The sequence below is a fragment of the Grampus griseus genome (assembly GCF_964374135.1).
Source record: "Grampus griseus genome assembly, chromosome: 3".
NCBI classification, from domain to species: Eukaryota; Metazoa; Chordata; class Mammalia; order Artiodactyla; family Delphinidae; genus Grampus; species Grampus griseus.
Window position 1 is genome coordinate 166,279,907 of NC_139019.1, and position 20,839 is coordinate 166,300,745.

At 39.7% G+C, this 20,839-nt stretch overlaps 1 protein-coding gene across 1 annotated transcript; it reads left to right on the top strand.

The window, feature by feature from the left end:
• Positions 1-1,352: 1,352 nt before the first annotated feature.
• LOC309820731 (uncharacterized protein) lies at positions 1,353-19,997 on the top strand. The gene is made up of 8 exons (XM_082651673.1): positions 1,353-1,424; positions 2,231-2,313; positions 8,936-9,061; positions 9,618-9,706; positions 10,628-10,754; positions 16,292-16,387; positions 16,899-16,981; positions 17,489-19,997. Exons 3-8 carry the CDS (start codon positions 9,031-9,033, stop codon positions 18,269-18,271), a joined length of 1,209 nt encoding a protein of 402 aa, XP_082507799.1. The 5' UTR covers positions 1,353-1,424; positions 2,231-2,313; positions 8,936-9,030; the 3' UTR covers positions 18,272-19,997.
• The last annotated feature ends 842 nt before the right edge of the window (positions 19,998-20,839 follow it).

Consider the following 20,839-nt stretch of genomic DNA (forward strand, 5'->3'; position numbering starts at 1 on the left):
TATACAGCTTTTTCATTTTTCAGCTTTTGATTTTTTTTAATTACCTTCTTCTCTGAAAAAATTAGCATGTAGTTCTCTTGCTATTTTAAAACATAATTCCCCTCCCCCAATATAATTATATAATAAATTAGGATAAATCGAAAGTCAGTGTCTATTGTTTGATTACATAGATGTTTACCATTTTATGACATATGAGTTTGATCCAGATTTTATTTTATTTTATTTTTGATCCAGATTTTATAAATACATTCTCTTTCTCACTTTTTTCTTTGGATTTTTTAAATGGTAAAATTCCTTGTTTCTTTGTTTTATTTCTATCAATTCATCACTGGTTCATCCTCTCCGGCATAAATTTAAATCTCTTTTCAGTAGATCCAAATGAATGAGACAATTTACCAGCTTCATTTCCTGCTGGGGGGCATCCCTCTTGGGCCTGTACGTACATACACACATACATACATATACACACTGTATCTGGAAGGACAGAGGAGAAAATGATGTTTATCTTTGGGAGAAAGTACCGGGAGACGGTATGGGAGTGAGAATATTTTACTGACTACCACTGTTTGAAGATTTCCTATATGTGTATCTATGACCTAGCCCCCTCCCCCACAAAAAAAATTTTAAAAAATAGCGTTAGATCCCTATCTACTGGCTTGTGACAGCAAGTTAAAGAGAAAGGTGAATATATGATCCAATTTTTAAAAAAAATTTAAGAACATCAGTAAAAACAAGAAAAAAAAATCCTGAGCATGAGCATATCGTTTAATTGGGCTGTGTGAGGCTCCGCACTGAACATGGGGAAAGGCTTGAAGAAAAGTTGTTTGTTTAGCATCCGTCTACCTGTACAGCCTGGAGAGTCCACGGAAAGCCCCGTCTTCATCCACGTCCCTGGAGGTGATTTTCTCCCACTCTCCTGCCCGCCTACCCAAGACCCACCCCCGCCTTATCCCCGCCCCTGGGCCTAGTCTCTGCCCACCTTCAGGCTGAGACTCTAGCACCGCCCTCCAGATCCGGTACCCAGCCACAACCCCGCCCTCAGTCCCGTCAAGAAACGGGTGTCCGCCCACAACCCTGCCCTCTGAGTTTGGTTCTGCCCACAAGCTGGTACCATCCCACAGCCCCGCCCCTAGAGTGGGTCTCAGTCGCTGGCGCTGACCCAGCCCACGGCCCAGCCTTGCACTCACTAAGCAAACGAGAACACCTCGTCGGAGGCTTGGGTGCGAGGCCGCCGCCCGGCCCGCCGCCTTAACCCAGAGCCCCGTAATGCCCCGCTATCCGCGTCTGCTAGGTACCGGAAACTGAAGCCCCGGGCTACTGCCCGAGACCGGAAGCGGAAGCGCCGGGCGGTGCTGAGGAAGGAGACGCGGGCGGCTCACTGTGCTGTGTGTAAAGTTTTCTCCGCGGGGGACTGGGTTCACGTGGTACGTTCGGCCTTAGTGCGAGGGTCAGGACTCTGTGAGCGGCGGGCAGTCCCGGGACTCCTGTAGGAGTCTAGGGAGGGGCATGGGTCTGGGGCACCCCCGTCACAGGCTCCGGCGTTCCTCCCCCTTTCCCGCGAGCCGCGTTTCGATCCCTGAGGCTCATCCCTCTGGTTGGCCCAAAGCCTCCGTTTCCTCCTAGCTCTGGGCGCCGCCGTCCCCTCCTCAGAGTTCCCCCTCTCCCCATCACCTTTCCTCGGTGTGACTTTGCCCCCTAGGGGACTTCTAGTCACGTGTGGAGGCATTGTTTTGGTTGTTACAAATGGGAGGGGCTGCTACTGGCATCTAGTGTGTGGAGGCCACGGGTGCTGCTGGACATCCTACAACGCACTGAACAGCACCCGTGACAAAGCATTATCAGTAGTGCCGAGGTTTGGAAACCCTGCTCTAGGGTCTTACAATCTTCAAAGCCCTGAATGAACTTAAAGGTTAGCTGAGTCACTTTTAGCGCCCCGAGTGACAAGCCGTATTAAAAGCGTCTGGAGTCACAAATCACTATCCAGCCAGAAGAGTTCAGCAAGGCGAATGAATGCACACCGCATGAAGCCGCCTTCTCCCACTTGGAGAGCAGATGGCTGGATAGGAATCAGGAAAATCCAGTCATAGCCAACAATTATACGTTCAATCAGTACAGTAAATACAAAAAAGAAAAGTGAGTGGTGTGGCCTTTGCATCCAGCAGCTGTATTATGCCCTATAAAAGGCCTCAAAAGAAATCTTTGTACCCTTCTTTTTTTTCCTACATACAAGTTATCTCTGGAGTTCAAGTTTAAGTTGAAACCAGCCTCAAGTTTCACCTGTCCTCACTGACCCGTGGATTTCTGCGTGACCAGGTGAGTACCGTGTGGAACTTGTAACAATAGTGCCAGCAGCCTCAGCTGGCAAAACTGCTACTAGGCCTTCCCTGTGCTCAGGTGTAAACACAAGGAGTCACTAAGAGTGAGGGCATCTTAAAAAAAATGATTTATTTTTGACGGATTATATTCAAGGGAAAGATAGTAAGGTGTGTGGTGATGTGAGTATAAATAAGTAAATACAGTTATGTGCAAATAAATACACATTAAGCAAGCATGTAAATAACTGTAAATAAGTAACAAATATAGATTTACTTGCATTCCATAATACTAAAAATTTTAGGATTTTATATATAAGTATAAATATATAAATTTTTTATGTGTATATCAGGATTACTCAACAACATTCCTCAGGCCCAGTTCAGTTTGACTTCTAAAACCCTACACATCTTCCACAAAGATTCAAAATACAGGGGTACATGGGGGAAAAATAATTTGAACTTCTTTATATTGGCAACAGAAATTTAAAATTGAATTGACCAGCAACCAGATGTATTTTCTGCTTGCGAGTGTTTTCTGTTTGGTTTTGTTTCTTGTTTTGTTTTTTGTTTGTTTTATTTTTTCTTCATGATATTTAAAATCACTTGGAGGAGTACTAAGCAACAACTTGCAGATTGAAGGGTAGGGCAATAGTTTCCAAAGATTGTACTCTACAACTTGGCTTCTATAAGAATTAACTTTGTTTCTCTAAGCTTTTATGAAATAACAGTCTGGTGATTCATATTGCAGAGAACCATTTTGAGTAATTTTATACTGTTGGGTTTTATCAATAGTGTGTGTGCGTACGCCTTTTTCATTCTGTCTTACCTGTGACATTCTTAAGGGGAATGTTTGCTTGTCATGCAATAGATATTCTTCAGGTGCACAATTTATGGTGACCAACCATGCGCTTTTATTCAGGACTGAGAGAGAGAGAGAGAGATCTTTTTGAATAGTATTTTTGTTTTCTTCTGATAAATACCTGGAAGTAGAATTGCTGGATCATATAGTAGGTTTTTTTAAAAATTTTGAGAAACCTCCATACTGTTTTCCTGAGTGTTTGCACTGGTTTATGTTTCTCATAGTGCACAATGGTCCTCTTTTCACCACATCCTCACCAACACTTATTTCTTGTCTTTTTCGTAGTAGTCATTCTAACAGGAGTGAGGTGATATCTCATTGCAGTTTTGATTTGCATTTCCCTGATGATTAATGATGTTGAGCATCTTTTCATGTACCTGTTGGTCATCTGTATGTCATCTGTGGAAAAATGTCTTTTGCCCATTTTTTAAATCTGATTGTTGTTTTGCTATTGAGTTATATGAGTTCTTTGTATATTTTGGTCATTAACCCCTTATCAGATATGTGATTTGCAATTGTTTTCTCCCATTCAGTAGGTTGTCTTTTCATTTTGTTGATGTTGTTGATGTTGCTGTGCAGAAGTTTTTTAGTTTTATGTAGTCTCACTTGCTTATTTTTGCTTTTATTGCTTTTGGTGTCAGATTCAAAAAATCATCACCAAGACCTGTGTCAAGGAGCTTACCACTTATGTTTTCCTCTAGGAGTTTTATGGTTTCAGTTTTTATGTTCAAGTCTTTAATCCATTTTGAGTTAATTTTTGTTTATGGTGTGAGATAGTGGTCCAGGTTCACTCATTTGCATTTGGCTCTCCAATTTTCCCAACAGCATTCTTTGAAGAGACTGCCCTTTTCTCATTGTATATTCTTGGCTCTTTTGTCATAAATTAATTGGCCATATATGAGTGGGTTTATTTCTGGGTTCTCTATTCTGTTCCATTGAGCTATGTGCTAATACCATACTGTTTTAATTACTATAGCTTTGTTGTATAGTATAAATCAGGGCATGTGATGCCTCTAGCTTTTTTCTTCCTCAGGATTGTTTTTGTGGTTACATACAAAATTTCTCTATTTTTGTGAGAAATACCATTGGAATTTTGATAGGGATTACATACTGCTTTCGGTAGAATGGACATTTTTAACAACATTCATTCTCAATCCATGAGCACAGAATATCTTTCCATTTATTTGTATCTTCTTCAGTTTCTTTCATTCATGTCTTGTAGTTTTCAATATATAGGTCTTTCACACCCTTGGTTAAATTCCTAGGTATTTTATTCTTTTTGATGCAATTGTGAATGAATTGTTTTCTTAATATATTTTTCTGATAGATCATTATTAGTGCAAAGAAACAACAGATTTTTGTGTATTGATTTTGTACCCTCCAACTTTACTGAATTCGTTTATTAGTTCTAACAGTTTTTTAATGAAACCTTTAGGGTTTTCCATATGTAAAATCATGCCATCTGCAAATAGTGAAAAAGTTTTACTTTTTTCTTTCCAATTTAGATGCTTTTCATTTCTTTTTCTTGCCTAATTGCTCTGGTGAAGACTTCCAATACTATGTTGAATAAAAGTGGCAAGAGTGTGGACATCCTTGTCTTGTTCCTGATCTTAGAGGAAAAGCTTTCAGCTTTTCAGCATTGAGTATGTTGTTAACTGTGGGCTTATCATATATGGCCTTTATTATGTTCAGGTGTGTTTCCTCTATACCTGCTTTGTGGAGAATTTTTATCATAAATGGATGTTGAATTTTGTCAAATACTTTTTCTGCATCTATTGAGATGATCATATTTTTTCTTTATTTTTTGTTTATGTGGTGTATCACATTTGATTTAAACCATCCTTGTATCCCTGGAATAAATCCCACTTGGTCATGGTGTATGATTACACCATGGTGTATGATTTAATTTATTGTTGAATTTGGTTTGTTAATATTTTGTTGAGGGTTTTTGCATCTGTATTCATCAGGGATGTTGACCTGTAATTTTCTTGTTTTGTGGCATCCTTGTCTGGTTTTCAGTATCAGGGTAATACTTTCCTTGTAAACTGTGTTTGGAAGAACTACCCCCTCTTCTGTTTTTGGCAAGAGTTTGAGAAGGATTGGTATTAGTTCTTCTTGGAATGTTTGGTAAAATTTATCTGTGAAGCTGCTTGGTCCTGGACTTTCGTTTGTTGGGAGGTTTTTGAATACTGATTCAGTCTCCTTGCTAGTGATCAGTCTGTTTAGATTTTCTGTTTCATCAGAGAAGTAGAAAATATGAACTGCCATGTTGGACAGAGCAGAAGTATAGAACATTTCCATCATACCTGAAAGTTCTGTTGAGCAACACTGGTATAGAGTGGCCCATTCTCTGACCCTCTCTCAACACTGACTCCAGGTGCAGGAGTCACCGAATCTGTAAACTGAACAGAGACCCCCTCCTCCCCTAATAGGAGACTTCAGCTGCCAAAAGACCTGGAGAGGGTACTCAGGACCTGGGAGTGTCCTGGGCACCTTCCCAGCCTGCTTTCCTCTTGGGGCTTTGGGGGTGTCTGGATCCCACCCCTCCTGTCACTCCTCAGCTCATGACTGTAACTATTCCTAAAGGCAAATTTGGTTCCTGGTGGGAAGAATGTAGACTTCTTCTACCTGCAGAGAGTGGAGAAGATCTTCAGCAATTATCTGGGTCTGCTGTACTCACACTAAGATCTCAGGGAAGATTTGGTATGAGAAGCTGTTCAAGTTTCCTATGGCTGCTGTAACAAACTACCATAAACTTAGTGACTTACAGTAACACACATTTATTTTCTTGCTCTGGAGGTCAGAAATCCTAAATGGGTTGGCAGGGCTGCATTCCTTTTCCATCTTGTAGAGACCACCTGTATTCCCTGGCTTGTGGCTCCTTCCTCCATCTTTAAAGCCAGTGAGAACATCTTTAAATCTCTCTCTCTTTTTCTCTGACCTCTGCTTCCATCCTCACATCTCCTCTGACCCTGACCTTCCTGCCTCCCTCTTATAAAGAAGAACCCTTGTGATTTCATTGGGTCAATATGTATATTCCAGAATAATTTTTTCCATCTCCAGATCCTAACCTTACTAACATCTGCAAAGTCCCTTTTGCCATGTAAGGTCACATATTCACAGATTCTGAGGAGTAGAGCATGGACATCTTTGGGGCAGAGGCATTAATCTGTCTACCCCACAGGCCCAGGAGTCAAAGACTCTCTGCAACAGTTTTTCACCTGGACACTCAACCATAGTGTCCAGTGTTCCCCTCCCTGCACACACTCACTTTATTGCTTTTATCTTTTGGATGCAGGAAGGACACAGATAGAGACCTTGAGAAGCTGGTTTTATGGTGTTACCTTGTATTCTGTAACTCCAGGGAGAGGAGGCATTCCCTTATAGAAAGGAAACATACCATTTCTGTTGCTTTGTACCTTGATTTTGTTGTTGTTGTTTTTGTTTTTCATTTAAATTTATTGGAGATAAAACTCTCCATCAATACCTAGAGATCGTGTCTTTCTTTTTTTGGCTTCATGCTTTTTCATTATGAGGATATTCTGTAGTTTACTGAACCAATTTCCTATATATAGCAATTTGTGTTGTTTCCAATCCTTTGATATTATAAATAATGCTACAGTGAGTAACCTCGCTCTTGTCTTTTAGTATTTGTGTATCTTTCAAATAGATTCCTTGTAGTGTGATTGACAGGGAAATGATAAATGTTTTTGCATTTTGCTTGAGGATAACAAATTTCCTTCCACAGGAGTTCTATCCCAACAGTGTATGAGAGTGCTTTTTTCTACAGCCTTGCCAATGAAAGATGTGGTTGGTCCCCTGTGTCTTTGTTGATCTGACAGATAAGAAATGGTATCAGTGTAGTTGCAATCTGCATCTTCATCCTGTGAATAAGATCAATAATGATTCTACTGATTGAATTGGTAGTGGTGGGAACCAAATTAAACTGTGTCTCAGAGTGGGTGGGACATGAGGAAATGAGACAGAGAGTAAAAAAAAAGATGAGGGAGACAGACTGGGTGGTAACTAGAAAGAAAACTATGCCCTTAGGATAAATGTGTCTCACTACCAAAAACACTTTATTGAGTTTAAATGGTGTGAGGGAGTCCAGTAGAGTGGGAGAGCTTGAAGGGAAGGGTAAAGGAGAGAGAATCGATGGTGTCCAGCTCCTAAAAAGGCAGATGGAGTGGAACACAGAACAGAACTGCAGAGCCCAGTGTTATAGAGAAGGCAGGTCCTGGTTTATAACGAGAGAGGGAGGAAACCATGGTGCAGAATATAGTTTTGGTGGCAAGATACGAAGGGTAGATTCCTTCTCATGGAGATGACTTTGAGAAGTAAGGTGCAGGACCATCTGCTGAAAGTGAGGGTGTATTTGTTATGTATTGCTGCATGACAGAGCATCCCTAACCTTAGTGACTAAAACAATAATCATTTGCCATCTCTCACAGTTTTTGTCGTTCGGAATTCAGGAGCAGCTTAGCTGGAAGGTTCTGGCTTGGAACTTTCATGAGGCTGCAGGAGGTTATCAGCTGGGACTGCAGTCATCTGAAGGCTTGGCTGGTGCCGAAGGGTTCACTTCCAAGGAGGTTCCCTCACATTCTGGCACATCAGTGCTGACTGTTGGAGGGGACAGTTCCTTTCCAAGTAGGTCTCTCCACAGGGCTGCTTGAGTGTCTTTGAATATGGCAGTTGCCTTCCCTTAGAGCAAGCAGTTCAGAAGACTAAGCAGAAGCTACAGTGCCTTGTAGGGATCTACCCTCAGAAGTCATCTCCACAATTTTCTGTTGGTCACACAGGTCAGCCCTGATTCAGTGTGGCTGTGAATACCAGGAAGCTTGGATCATTCAAGCTATTCAGGAAGCTGATAACCATAGAGGGAAAAGGTGAGGCTGTGTGAGATTTAAAGAGATAAGAGAAGGGTTCACGAGTAGGAAGTTACACTGACTTATAGAATTGCCCTGCAGTGTTGAGGGCTCTTTTCACGTTGCTGACCGTGCTTTTCTAGAGGTGGCAACATGACCACTCTTGTGCAGGTTGGTCTGCCCAGATGTTGCCATGAGCAGGCAGATGATTGGAACCATGCCTGGTTGGAGTTCTGCTGGGCCAGAGTGAAGGTAGGAGGTAGGGGTGAGGAAATTTGTTGAAATGAAGGACGGTGAGACCCAAGCTGGGAAAGTAAAAAATGAGGAGAGGAGGTGGCTCTAGCAGGAGGGTGGGAGAGTGTGTGGACTGAGCCCTTTGCGTGGGAGAAGAACACATGTAGTGAAAGAAAAACATGAATGAGCAAGGTCGAAGTTTGGGAGATTGGCTTCAGAGAGAGAAATTTCTGAACTATTGTTGTAGGTGTAGAATCATGTCCGGTGATAACAAAGTCTAGGGTGGTGCCTGGGGAAGTGCGTGGCCAAGGTGGAATGAGGACAGATTCATAGTACTGTGAGGGCCACCTTCCTGGGCTCTGATGTCATTCGAGTGCGGTAGGATGGGAGGTTGAAAGAATATTGGGAGTCAGGGGCCAGAGTCTCCAGTGAATGAGGGATTGTAGCTGGAAATGTGTTTGTGACAACCACGTGGATGGGAAGAATGTGCCCTGAGACTCAGTGAAGCTGAGGTTTTAAGATGGATGGAGAAGTAGCCACCATTGTGGGCAGAGGCAGATGCATTTTGAAGGAGGAAATGGTGGACAGGCTAAAGATTTGTCCTCAGTACCCTGGAGAGGGAAGTTGGTTGTGAACACTTTGTGCTTTCCCGTTTATTCCAGAGCCCTGTCCTGAGTGCACTGTGGGGATACGAGGAGGAGCATCCTCGTTCTTCTGCTCCCTGTTGTTCAGGAAAACTTACTGTCTGAATCACAGGATGGCGACCATGGTTCTGTCCCCCACTTTTGGTGAGTTTGAGGGTCAGCCCTCAGAGCCCAGGTGTTAAAGGCCCCTGCACCACAGAGCAGGTAGAGGGAAGGGACTGAGAAGTTGAGGTGGGGGTGTTACCCCAGGAACCTGGAGGTCATTGGTGCCTGACTCTGTGGTTCTTGGGATTTGGGACTTAGCTGGTTTGAGTGTCTCTGGAGATGTCGCCTGTGTGGCGAATGTGTGGGAGCTTTTGAATTATACTTCTAATTCTTTCTATAAATTAAAAAAAAAATAACAGTGCTGTCCTTTGGGACTTCAGTTTCTTCATCTGCAAAATGGAAATAGTAGTCTTTTCCTCCAGCATGGGAGGGCGCTTGGCCCTATTTTCTGGCCCTGGGTGAGACAGTGCTCTGTTCCGTTTTCCTGTGGAAGCTGGGTGTGGGTGTTTGGGTGTCGGTATGTGCTGTGTGTGGGAATAGTCATTTGTGTCTGTTGGGGATACAGTCAATCACAAGTAGGTGGGGGAGCCTCCAGATTTGTGAGTGTGAGAACAGGGGGCAATCCTGGATTCTTGGGACATTTCTTCTTCTCCAGCTCAGTCTTCCCCGTACCCAGCCTCTCACCAGAAAGGATGCACAGAGGAGGAAGGGTTGGCTAATGGCTTCCTGACAGACTGGTTACAGGTGAGTCAGATATTCCTGTTTCCAAATCATTATTCCTTTGACCAGAAGTTGGACTTGTTATCCTTCAGTGACCTGCAGCATCAGAGCCAAATCAGGTCTTTGGGCATCTGATGGAGGGTTTGGGGCAACCCAAACAGTGTTAGCATATGTCAGCATTTACTGCAATGTAGAGCCTCCTCCAGGGTCACTGTCTACACCATGTTCTGCTGAGAGGTGTTTTTTTGTTTTTTGTTGTTGTTTTTTTAATTTTATTGAAGTATAGTTGATTTTCAATGTCATGTTAATTTCTTCTGTGTAGCAAAGTGACAGAATATATGTGTGTGTGTGTGTGTGTGTGTATTCTTTTTCATATACTTTTCCATTATGGTTTATCACAGGATATTGAATATAGTTCCCTGTACTATACAGTAGGACCTTGCTGTTTATCCATCCTATATATAATAGTTTACCTCTGCTAATCCCAAACTCCCAATCCTTCCCTCCCTACTCTCCTCCCCCTTTGCTGAGAGTTTTAAGGGGAAGCTAAGGAAAGACTGTGTCCTAAACTCAGGCAATTGGTGATGGCCATTAGGGCATCATTCATCCATTTACCAAGTACTTCTCTGATTTCTGCAATGTCCTAGGCCTATGCTTATCCTTTGAGATTGAGGGGAATTCGATTGCAGGATGTCACAGTCTCACTGGGAAAGAAAATCACCTGTGTGTTAGAGGTACATTTAACATTGGGGGTGGGCACGAATAGACAGGAGAAGAGAGTTCAGGGCTGACCCTAGGAGCAGTTGAGAGCAGAGATCAGAACCTTGCCCATACAGCTTCTGCTTTGGATTCCCTGTTCCTACTCCTCTCTCATCCTTGGCTCTTTTCCTGTCCACATTGGTGGGATTGGTCCTTGGCTAAGCCATGATGTTTGTGGTGGTTTAGGACTTGGTGACTTTTGAGGATGTGACTGTGGAGTTCACCCAGGAAGAGTGGGCACTGCTGGACCCTTCTCAGCGAACACTGTACAGAGATGTGATGCTGGAGAACTGCAGGAACCTGGCTTCACTTGGTAAGCCTGACATCATTCCTGCATTTATTTAATGACTCAGGTAACAAGACTTTTTTAAAATTGAGGTATCATTCACATAACATAAAGTTCACCATTTTAATCATTTTAAAGTATGCAGTTCAGTGGCTTTTTTTTAAATCTTTATTGGAGTATAATTGCTTTACAATGGTGTGTTAGTTTCTGCTTTATAACATAGTGAATCAGTTGTACAGTGGCTTTTGATAAATTCACAGTGTTGTGCATCACCCCTAAAACCTGTACCCATTAAGTGGCCAGTACCTGTTACCTTCCCCATTCCCCACTACTGGCAACCACTAATTTGCTTTCTATCTCTGTGGATTTGCCTATTCAGAGCAGTTCATATCAATGGAATCATAAAATGTGTGATCCTTATGTCTCATTTCTTTCAAGCAACTTAATGTTTAAAGGTTTAGCTATGTTGTAGCATGTATAGTTTCTTTATTCCTTTTTATGACTGAATAACATGCTCTTTTATGGATATACCACATTTTGTTTATCCGTTCATTTGGTTGATAACCATTTGGGTGGTTTCCACTTACTGCCTATTGTAAATAATGCTGCTTTGAATATTTGTGTACAAGTCTTTGTTCAAACGCCTATTTTCAATTCTCTCCACTACGTATCTAGGAGTGGAATTCTGGATTATAGATTACTATGTTTAGCTTTTTGAGGAACTGCCAACCTGTTTTTTACAGCAGCTGCACCAATATATGAGCGTTCCAGTTTCTCCATATCTTCCCCAACATTCACTTTTTTGAATATAGCCATCCTCCTGGGTATGAAGTGGTATCTCACTGTTGTTTTGATTTGCATTTCCCTAATTACTAATGACACTGAACATTTTTTTCATGTAATTGTTGGCTGTTTGTATATCGTTTTTCGAGAAATGTCTATTCAAGTTCTTTGCCAATTTTTTAATTGGGTTATCTTTTTTGTTTCTGGGTTTTAGAGGTTTATTATATTCTGAATACTAGATCCTATTTGCAAATGATTTCTTCCATTGTATGGTATCTTTTCATTTTCTTGATAGTATCCTTTGATACACAAGTTTTAATTTTGACGAAGTCCAATTTATGTACTTTTTCCTTTTATTTCTTGTGCATTTGGTATCATACCTAGTTATTGCCACCATGGTCCTGAAAATTTAGCTCTATGTTTTCCTCCAAAAATTTTATAGTTTTACCTTTTCAATGAAATCTTTTATCTATTTTGAGTTAATTTTTATATGGCTTAGGAGAAATTGTCAGCTTCATTCTTTTGCATGTATTAATCCAGTTGTCCCAGCATCTTTGTAGCAAAGACTATTCTTGCCCCCATTGAATTGTTTTGGCACAGTTGTCAAAAATTATTTGACCATAAAATGCGAGTTTATGTACTCTCAATTATTTTCCATTAATCTGTGTTTAGCATTGTGCCAGTACCACATTACCATTGCTTTGATGTCAGTAAGTGTGATTCCTCCTATTTGGTTCTTTCTCAGGACTGCTTTGTTTATTCAGGATGCCTTGCAATTCCATATGAATTTTAGGGTCACCTTTCCATTTATGTAAAAAAAGCTGTTAGAAATTTGATAGCGATTTCATTGAATCTGTGGATGATTTTGGTTATTATTGTCATAACAGTATTAAATTTTTCAATACATATCCTCTGTTGCTTATTTTTAATTTGCTTCTGTTGTGGTCAGAGTAGATACTTTGTATGATTTTATTGTTTTTAAATTTATTTAGACTTGTTTTGTGGACTAACATGTGCTCTATTGTGGAGCATGTTTTCCATGCACTTGAGATGAATGTGTGTTCTGTTGTTGGGTGAAGTGTTTTATGTCTGTTAGGTTTAGTAAGTTTATAGGATTGTTTAAGTCCTCTGTTTCCTTGTTGGTCTTTTAACTAGTTGTTCTACCCATTATTAAAAGTGGGCATTGAAGTCTGCAACTATTATCGTAGAACTCTATTTCTCCCTTCAATTCTGTCAGTTTTGAATTTGTATATTTTAAGCCTTTGTTGTTAGGTACGTATATGTAATTATTATATCTTCTTGATTAATTGATCTTTTAATCATCATATATTTTGTTGTGTCTTGTAAGAATTTTTGTCTTAAAGTCTGTTTTGCCTGATATTAGTATAGTCACATTCTCTCTTTTTTAGCTGTGGTCTATATGGAATATCTTTTTCCACTTGTTGACTTTCAACCTGTTAGTGTCTTTAGATAGAAAGTGAGTCTCTTATAGATAGCGTATAATTGATTATTTTCTATCCATTCTGCCAAAATCTGCCTTTTAATTGGACAGATTAGTCTGTTTACATTTAATGGAATTACTTATAAAGAAGGACTTAGTTGTGTCATTTTGCTGTTTGTTTTCTACATGCTTTATATCATTTTTATTCCTCAGTTTCTCCATTATTGTTTACTTTTGTGTTAGGTATTTTCTAGTGGACCATTTTGATTCCCTTCTCATTTCTGTTTATATTTTTTAGTTATTTTCTTAGTGGTTGCCTGAGGGATTGCAATTATCATTTTAATTTTAAGCAATCTATTTTGATTTCATATCAGCTTATTTCAACAGTATACAAAAAATTAGCTCCTGTATAGCTGTGCCCCTCCTTATGCTGTTTTTTGTTTGTTTTTTACAAATTATAACTTTATACATTGTTTCATTAACATGGATTTATAATTTTTAGTTCAGACATTTCTCTTTTAAATCATATTAGAAAAAAAGAGGAGTCATAGCCAAACATACATGAGTTACAAACCAAAAATAAACAATTGTTTTTGACTTTTATATTTACCTATTTATTTTCCTTTATTGGTGTTCTTTATATCTTTGTGTGGATTTGAGTCAGTATTCATTGCCCATTCATTTCAGCTTGGAAGTCTCCTATTAGCATTTCTTGTAGGATAGATATGTTAGTGACAAACACTCAGATTTTGTTTATAGGAATGTCTTCATTTCTTTATTTTCAAAGGACAGAATTTTTGGTTCACTTTTTTTTTTTTTTTTTTTTTAAGCAGCTTGAGTATATTATCCCAATGCCTGTTGCCTCTGTGGTTTCTGATTCAAAATTATCTGTTACTCTCACTGATGATCCTGTGCACATGATGAATCTCCTCTCTCTTGCTGCTTTTGGGATACTCTGTCTTTGTCTTTCCAGAGTTTGATTATGTGTTTCAGGATGGATTCTGACTCTTTGAATTTATCCTGTTTTGGGTTTGTTAAGCTTCTTGGTTGTGTACATTTATGCCTTTCATCAAATTTGGGGAAGTTTTTAGCCATTATTCCTTTAAATATTCTTTCTGCCTGTTCTTCATTTAAGGGACTCCTATTATGTGTATGTTGGTATGTTTAATGGTATCCCGTGGGTCTTTTAGGTGCTGGTCATATTTTGTTTATTCTTTTTTTCTTTCTGTTTTTCAAACTGAGTAATATAAGTTGTCCTATCTTCATGGCTACTGATTCTTTCTTCTTGCTCAAATCTGTTGTTGAACCACTCTTCTGAATTTTTCATTATAGTTATTGTACTTTTCAATTCCATAATTTCTGTTTGGTTTCTTTTTATAATTTCTGTCTCTTTAAGATGTTTTCTGTTTGGTCAGAATTTGTTCTTATGGTTTCCTTTAGATCCTTAAGCATATTTAAAACAGTTGATTTAAATTCTTGGTCTAGCAAGTCCAATGTTTGGACTTCCTGAAGGATAGTTTCTACTAAATTTGGGGTTTTTTTTCCTGTAATGGGCCATACTTTTGTGCATTGGCCTGCCTTATAATTTTTTGTTGTTGAAAACTAGACATTTGGAATATTACAACACAGTAATTCTGGAATCACATTTCTCCCCATCCCTAGAGTTTGTTGTTGTTGCTGTGGTATGTATGTTTAGTGATATTTCTGAACTCATTTTTGTAATGTCAGTATTTGTTGTATGTGGCCACTGAAGACTCTGTTCTGTTATCTTAATGGTTAGCTAGTGATTTATCAGATTTCCTTGAACACTTGGAACAAAAAATAAAAAACTCCTAGTCTCTCTATACAGGGGCATACCTTCAAAATCAAGCAGTTTATAACTCTGCCTTAGTTTTCACTTCCTGTTTATGCAGAGCCTGAAGGTCTGCCAAAGGTGAGGACTTAGTGCCCTCTCATGTCTTTTCTGAGCATGTGCCCAAGCCTGGGTATGCACATGGCTTCCTAGATTCAAAGAAATATGAGGGAGCTTTTCAGAAAGCTTTTCAAAAATTCCCCCAAACATTTTATTCTATACTTTTCCTCCAGGCTTCTTGGTTTGCCTTTTGCTTTCCTTTGCTGTTTCCACTTGCCTCAGGCAGTAGTGGCTAATATATTGCTTTTTAATGTCTTCAGCACATGCCCACTGGGTAACCAGCTCAGCCTTCGGAGAGTTTGGGGTTAGATAAGTAAAGGCAAGCCCTTTGAGCCAGTCCTTCAGGGAGCCACCAGAAAGGTCAAAACAAACAACCATAGCTTGTTGAGAATAAGGTCCATCCTACTCCCTCTAGTACTAGGAGTTGTCTTCACTGTCACAGCCAAAGCAAGGAGTAGAGGATGAGGCAAGGGTCAGTTAAAATGTCAGCTGTTTTTTGTCTTTGATTAAGCATTTTCCTGGTTGCTGTAGACTTTTGATAAGTTTTCAGAGTTGTGATAAAGTTATTCTGACAGTTTTTGCCAGTTTATTCACTGTTTTCATAGAGAGGGGGACTTCTGAAGTTCCATATTCCATGATTTTCATTGTCATCATTTCTCACAAGACGTCAAGCATGTGTCTGTTTCTGGGTCTGTTACTGGGGTGTAGGAGTACAGTGATGGAGACAGACATGGTCCCCATGCTCATAGAACTTTCTGTTTAATTCCTTCCCTATGAACTGAATATTTCCTTACCCTGACTTTATATTCTCCATATGTAAAAGCTTTATAGCTTTTGAAGTGTGTATTTAAACTTGGGCATGATTCCCCCACACATACCACCACCACCAAATGGAAGATATTAACTACTTGATGACCATGAGCACATAGCCCCAGGCCTCCTGGAGCCTAAGGACTGATAAAGTTAACCCTTGTGGCACCACCCTGTTCCCTCATCATCAGCCAATCAGAATTGTGCACGATCTGATCATGTATCTTGCAACTCCCCTGCCCCCCCGCCACCTGACTTTTAAAAATGATTTGCCAAAACCCTTCGGGGAGCTCGAGGCTTTTTAGGGCATGAGCCACCTCGTCTCCTTGCATGGCCTTGCAATAAACCTTTCTCTGCTCCAAAATAAATAAATAAATAATTTTTTTAAAAAACTTGGGCATGGACTTTGGGCCTATGTGTGCCCTGTCACCTGGATATTGAATGAGTTGCTCGTATTTTTGTTTCCTGAGAGTTACTATATTCATTAGAATTTAGATGTAATTATTTCATTGCTCCCAAAGCCACACTTGCCCGTCTTCAGAATTCTTGGCTTCAGTTTCATGCAGTTGCTTGTCACTTGCACAGCCCCCCTATAACACGGCTTTTTTCCGCAAATAGGGTATCATGTTGATAAACCCAGTCTGATCTCCCAGTTGGAGCAAGAAGACAAGGTGATGACAGAGGAAAAAGGAATTCTTCCAGGCACCTGTCCAGGTGAGCACTAGGAAGATACGAGAAATAGTCTTTTTGAGGAATAGCTCTAGCCGATGATTCAGGGCATGGGAGTATTACATTTGGAAATGGCAATCAGGGAACTTTGTAAAATGTCCTTTTTTTCTGACAGAGATGGCCATGAACATTTGTTATGAGCTTCCTCATGCACCTTCTTTCTTTCCTCTTTAACTTTCTGTTCAACATCTCATACTTTACTTTGGACTCAGGGGGAAAAAATAAAGGCGTCTCTTTTCCTTTTTAAATTTAAGTCTCATATGAGCTCTTTGTCCAACTCCTTCCTACTTTACCTTCCTGATAATTCCTCCCTTTGTAAATCTCTGATCAGTCCTAATCCTTTTAGAATCCTTTTTTAATACCTGTAATTTGAATACTCATATCCCTTTCATTGCAAACTTGCTCAAAAACACTAATCCCTCAGTCTGTCTATACTCGTGTGTACTTTTGTGTTTCTTTTCTCCATCAGCTTAAATTTCTTTTCAATTTGTTTCAGATTTGGAGACGGTACTTAAAGCAAAATGGTTAACTCCTAAGAAGCATGTTTTTAGAAAAGAACATTCTAATGGTGTAAAAGTGGTAAGACTAACATGGTTGATTGCTGTTTTTTCACAGTAGGAGAATTCCATAAGTTAGAAAAGCCACAGAATAAACAGGAGAGTCATTAAAGGGAAATGTCATTTATATATGAGATAATGGTGTCCCAGAAGAGATACTGTAAATCAGTTGTGAATTTGGAGAAAACTATAAATTAACTCCAGACTTGTTTCTTTACTGAGAGTTTCCACAAGTAAATATTTCCTTAAATGTGATTAAAATATTGACTGTCGAACTATAAAGTGGTCTTAAATTTATCAGAAAATGCTCTGTGAATATGATAAGGACTTGTGGCAATGTGTCTGTCTCTCTTCTTTTAACTTCTAAGAGCTCAAACTGGGCAGAAGCCCAGTTTGACAGGCATTTAAAATAGGTAACCAAAACATCAATTATAATAATGTAACAGAATTCCTGGGAGAGAGAATTTGTATAACAGCATTGAATATTAAAAAATATTATAAATTATAGTTTTCATTCATCTCTTAACAGGAGAGAAGTCATCTGGGAGTGAAACTCAATGAATGTAATCAGTGTTTTAAAGTCTTCAGCACAAAATCTAACCTTACTCAGCACAAAAGAATTCATACTGGAGAAAAACCCTATGACTGTAATCAGTGTGGCAAATCCTTCAGCAGTAGATCCTACCTCACTATTCATAAGAGAATACATAATGGGGAGAAGCCCTATGGATGCAATGACTGTGGAAAAGCCTTCAATGATCCTTCCTCCCTCAGACTGCATGTGAGAATCCACACTGGAGAAAAACCCTACGAATGTAACCAGTGTTTTCATGTCTTCCGCACTAGTTGTAACCTCAAAAGCCACAAGAGAATTCATACAAGGGAGAATCACCATGAATGTAATCAGTGTGGCAAGGCCTTCAGCACGAGGTCCTCCCTTACTGGGCACAACAGTATTCATACAGGAGAGAAACCTTACGAGTGCAGTGATTGTGGGAAAACCTTTAGGAAGAGCTCATATCTCACACAGCATATGAGAACTCATACTGGAGAAAAACCCTATGAGTGTAATCAGTGTGGAAAATCCTTTAGCAGTAGCTTTTCTCTTACTGTGCACAAGAGAATTCATACCGGTGAGAAACCCTATGAATGCAGTAACTGTGGGAAAGCCTTTAATAATCTCTCAGCTGTTAAGAAACATGTAAGAACTCACACTGGAGAAAAACCCTATGAATGTAATCATTGTGGGAAATCTTTCACCACTAACTCTTACCTTTCTGTGCACAAGAGAATCCATAATAGGTGGATATGACTACAATAACTGGGAAAGCATTCACTGATTTCTTATCTCTCAGACAACTTGTGATAACTCACGCTTAGATGTATGAGTTATCTGTTGCTGCATAACAAACTTCCCTTCAAAACATAGTAGCTTTAAACAGCAAACATTTATTATCTATAGGTCAGGATTTCAGAACCAGCTTAGCTGTGTAGTTCTAGCTCAGGAGCTCTCATGAGGTTGTAGTCAAGATGTCAGCAGGAGCTACTGTCATCTACTTTACTGCTGGCTGAGGAGTCCACTTCGAGAATAGCTCAGTCACTTGCCTGGCAAGTTAGTGCTGGTTGTTGGCAGGGAACCTTCATTTTCTCACCATGTAGGACTCTCCACAGGGCTATGTGTCTTTATGACAAAAGCAGGTTCCTCCCAAAGCATTTGATTTAAAGAAGAGCTAATGCAGAAACCACAGTGTCTTCTACGACCTAGTCTCAGAAGGACATATCATCACTTCTTCCGTATTTTAATGGTCACACAGACCAATCCTGATACAGTGTGGGAAGAGACCATACTCAGTATGAATACCAGGAAACAGATTGTTGGGAACCATCTGAGCAGTTTTCCATGAAATCACTGATGTAAGACCTTCAGGAGACCCTCATTCTTTCAGTCTGTTCAGTATGAAGTAATATTTAATAACTCATGTTAATTCACCCGTGAAAGAAACCTCATGAGTCCAGTCTTTGTGATAAGCTTTCAGCTCAAATTCACCCTAATGTACACAAAAGATTAAGTATTGTGGATAAATCTGAGGAATACAGTGGTGATATCTAGGGAGTCATGTGACAATTCACACTAAGGGGAGAGTCCTATGAATATCATCAGAATGTAGAAGTCTTCAGGGACACTCATCCCTTAGAACACACATGAGGAATCACTACAGAGGAACACTCACTCATGTAAGGAATGTGGAAAACCCTATAGCACAAGAGTTTACATTACTGAACAGAAGATGAAGAGATTCCGAGTGCAAGTACTATGGGAAAGCCTTCAGTGTTCTCTCAACTTTTAAGAGATACGATGATTTATTCTGGAGAGAATGTCCCATTGAATGGCATCAGTACTGGAAAGCCTTCCATTTTCCCACATTCCTTAAACTGAAAAGTCGTTGCAGAGAAATTTGTGAGTATAAAGAATGAGGGAATGCCTTTAATGATACCTCTTATGTTAGGAAAGCTATGAAATTCCTGGATGCAAAACCTGTAGATTAATTTTGGGAAATCTTTCGGTGAGTCCTGTCTGTTGACTTCTGAGAAGTCACACAGGTGGGGAACCCTAGAAGATACTCAACGTGAGATTGCCTCAGCTCTTCTCTGAGTGGCCACAGAATACTTTAAACTGGGAATGAAAAGTGTAAATATTATGAGCATGGGATTACCTTTATCAGTGTCTCATCCTTAGGGTGGGGCAACTAGCTCTTCAATTTTCAGTCTTTGCTTAAGTATAAACATTTATGTCTATAGCTATACCCTAAGATAAACCTTAAATTATGTTCCATAGTTTTATATGTAATATGTTTATCATCATTTACTCTAAAAATATTAACACATCGCATATTTATAAAGGTATTTCTGATTATCTCCTGAGTGATTTAGTTTATCCTAGTAGAAATTAGACTATATTTGCTACATACCTTTTTCTAATTTAATGACATTTTTATCAAGTAAGTGGACTTTATGATGTTCAGATATTGTATGTACATTCAGGTTGGTTTTTATTTTTCTTTCAAGCTTATTTAGTGATAGATGTGAATTAAAGTCTTCCACCGTTGTTACGGATTGACAAATTCTTCTTGGTAATTGTCATTTTTTCTTTACGTATTTTGATGTAAATAGGTACATAAATGGTTAGGTATTGTTTTGTGAATTGTTCTTTTTTATGTAGGGGCTGTATTTTTTCATAGCAACGTATTTCAACACAATAATAAACGGTTTGGGGCTTCCCTGGTGGCACAGTGGTTAAGAGTCCACCTGCCAATGCAGGGGACACAGGTTCGTGCCCCGGTCCGGGAGGATCCCACATGCCGTGGAGCGGCTGGGCCCATGAGCCATGACCACTGAGCCTGCACGTCTGGAGCCCATGCTCCGCAACGGGAGAGGCCACAACAGTGAGAGGCCTGCATACCGCAAAAAATAATAATAAATATAATAATAATAAATGGTTGAACATTTATATAGCTCTTCCCAAAGACCATGCACTCTTCTAAATGCCTTATGGATATTAACTTAGTACTCAGTATAAGCTTAAGAAAGGTGGACTATTAATATCCCATTTTGCAGATGAGAAAACTGTCATGGTACACTTACATTACTTGCCCAAGTTCACTGGCTAGTAAATGGTAGAGCCCATATTTGAATCCAGACAGTCTGTGCTCTTAACCACTAGCCTATTTATTGAGTGTATTCTATATGCCAAGCACTGTTTGAGACGCTGGTGTCTATAGCAATGAATGAAACTCAAGTTTTGCCATTAAAATACATCCTAATGGTTTTCCCTACAGAAAAATCAAGAAAGTATGTTGTTATAAGTGTGATGTAGAAAACG

Excerpts from the sequence above, each read along its gene's own strand:
- LOC309820731 (XM_082651673.1), top strand. The coding sequence starts at position 9,031 with ATGGCGACCATGGTTCTGTCCCCCACTTTTG. Across the intron at positions 9,707-10,627 it reads TCCTGACAGACTGGTTACAG|GACTTGGTGACTTTTGAGGA; the intron begins GTGAGTCAGATA and ends GTGGTGGTTTAG. Across the intron at positions 10,755-16,291 it reads CAGGAACCTGGCTTCACTTG|GGTATCATGTTGATAAACCC; the intron begins GTAAGCCTGACA and ends TTCCGCAAATAG.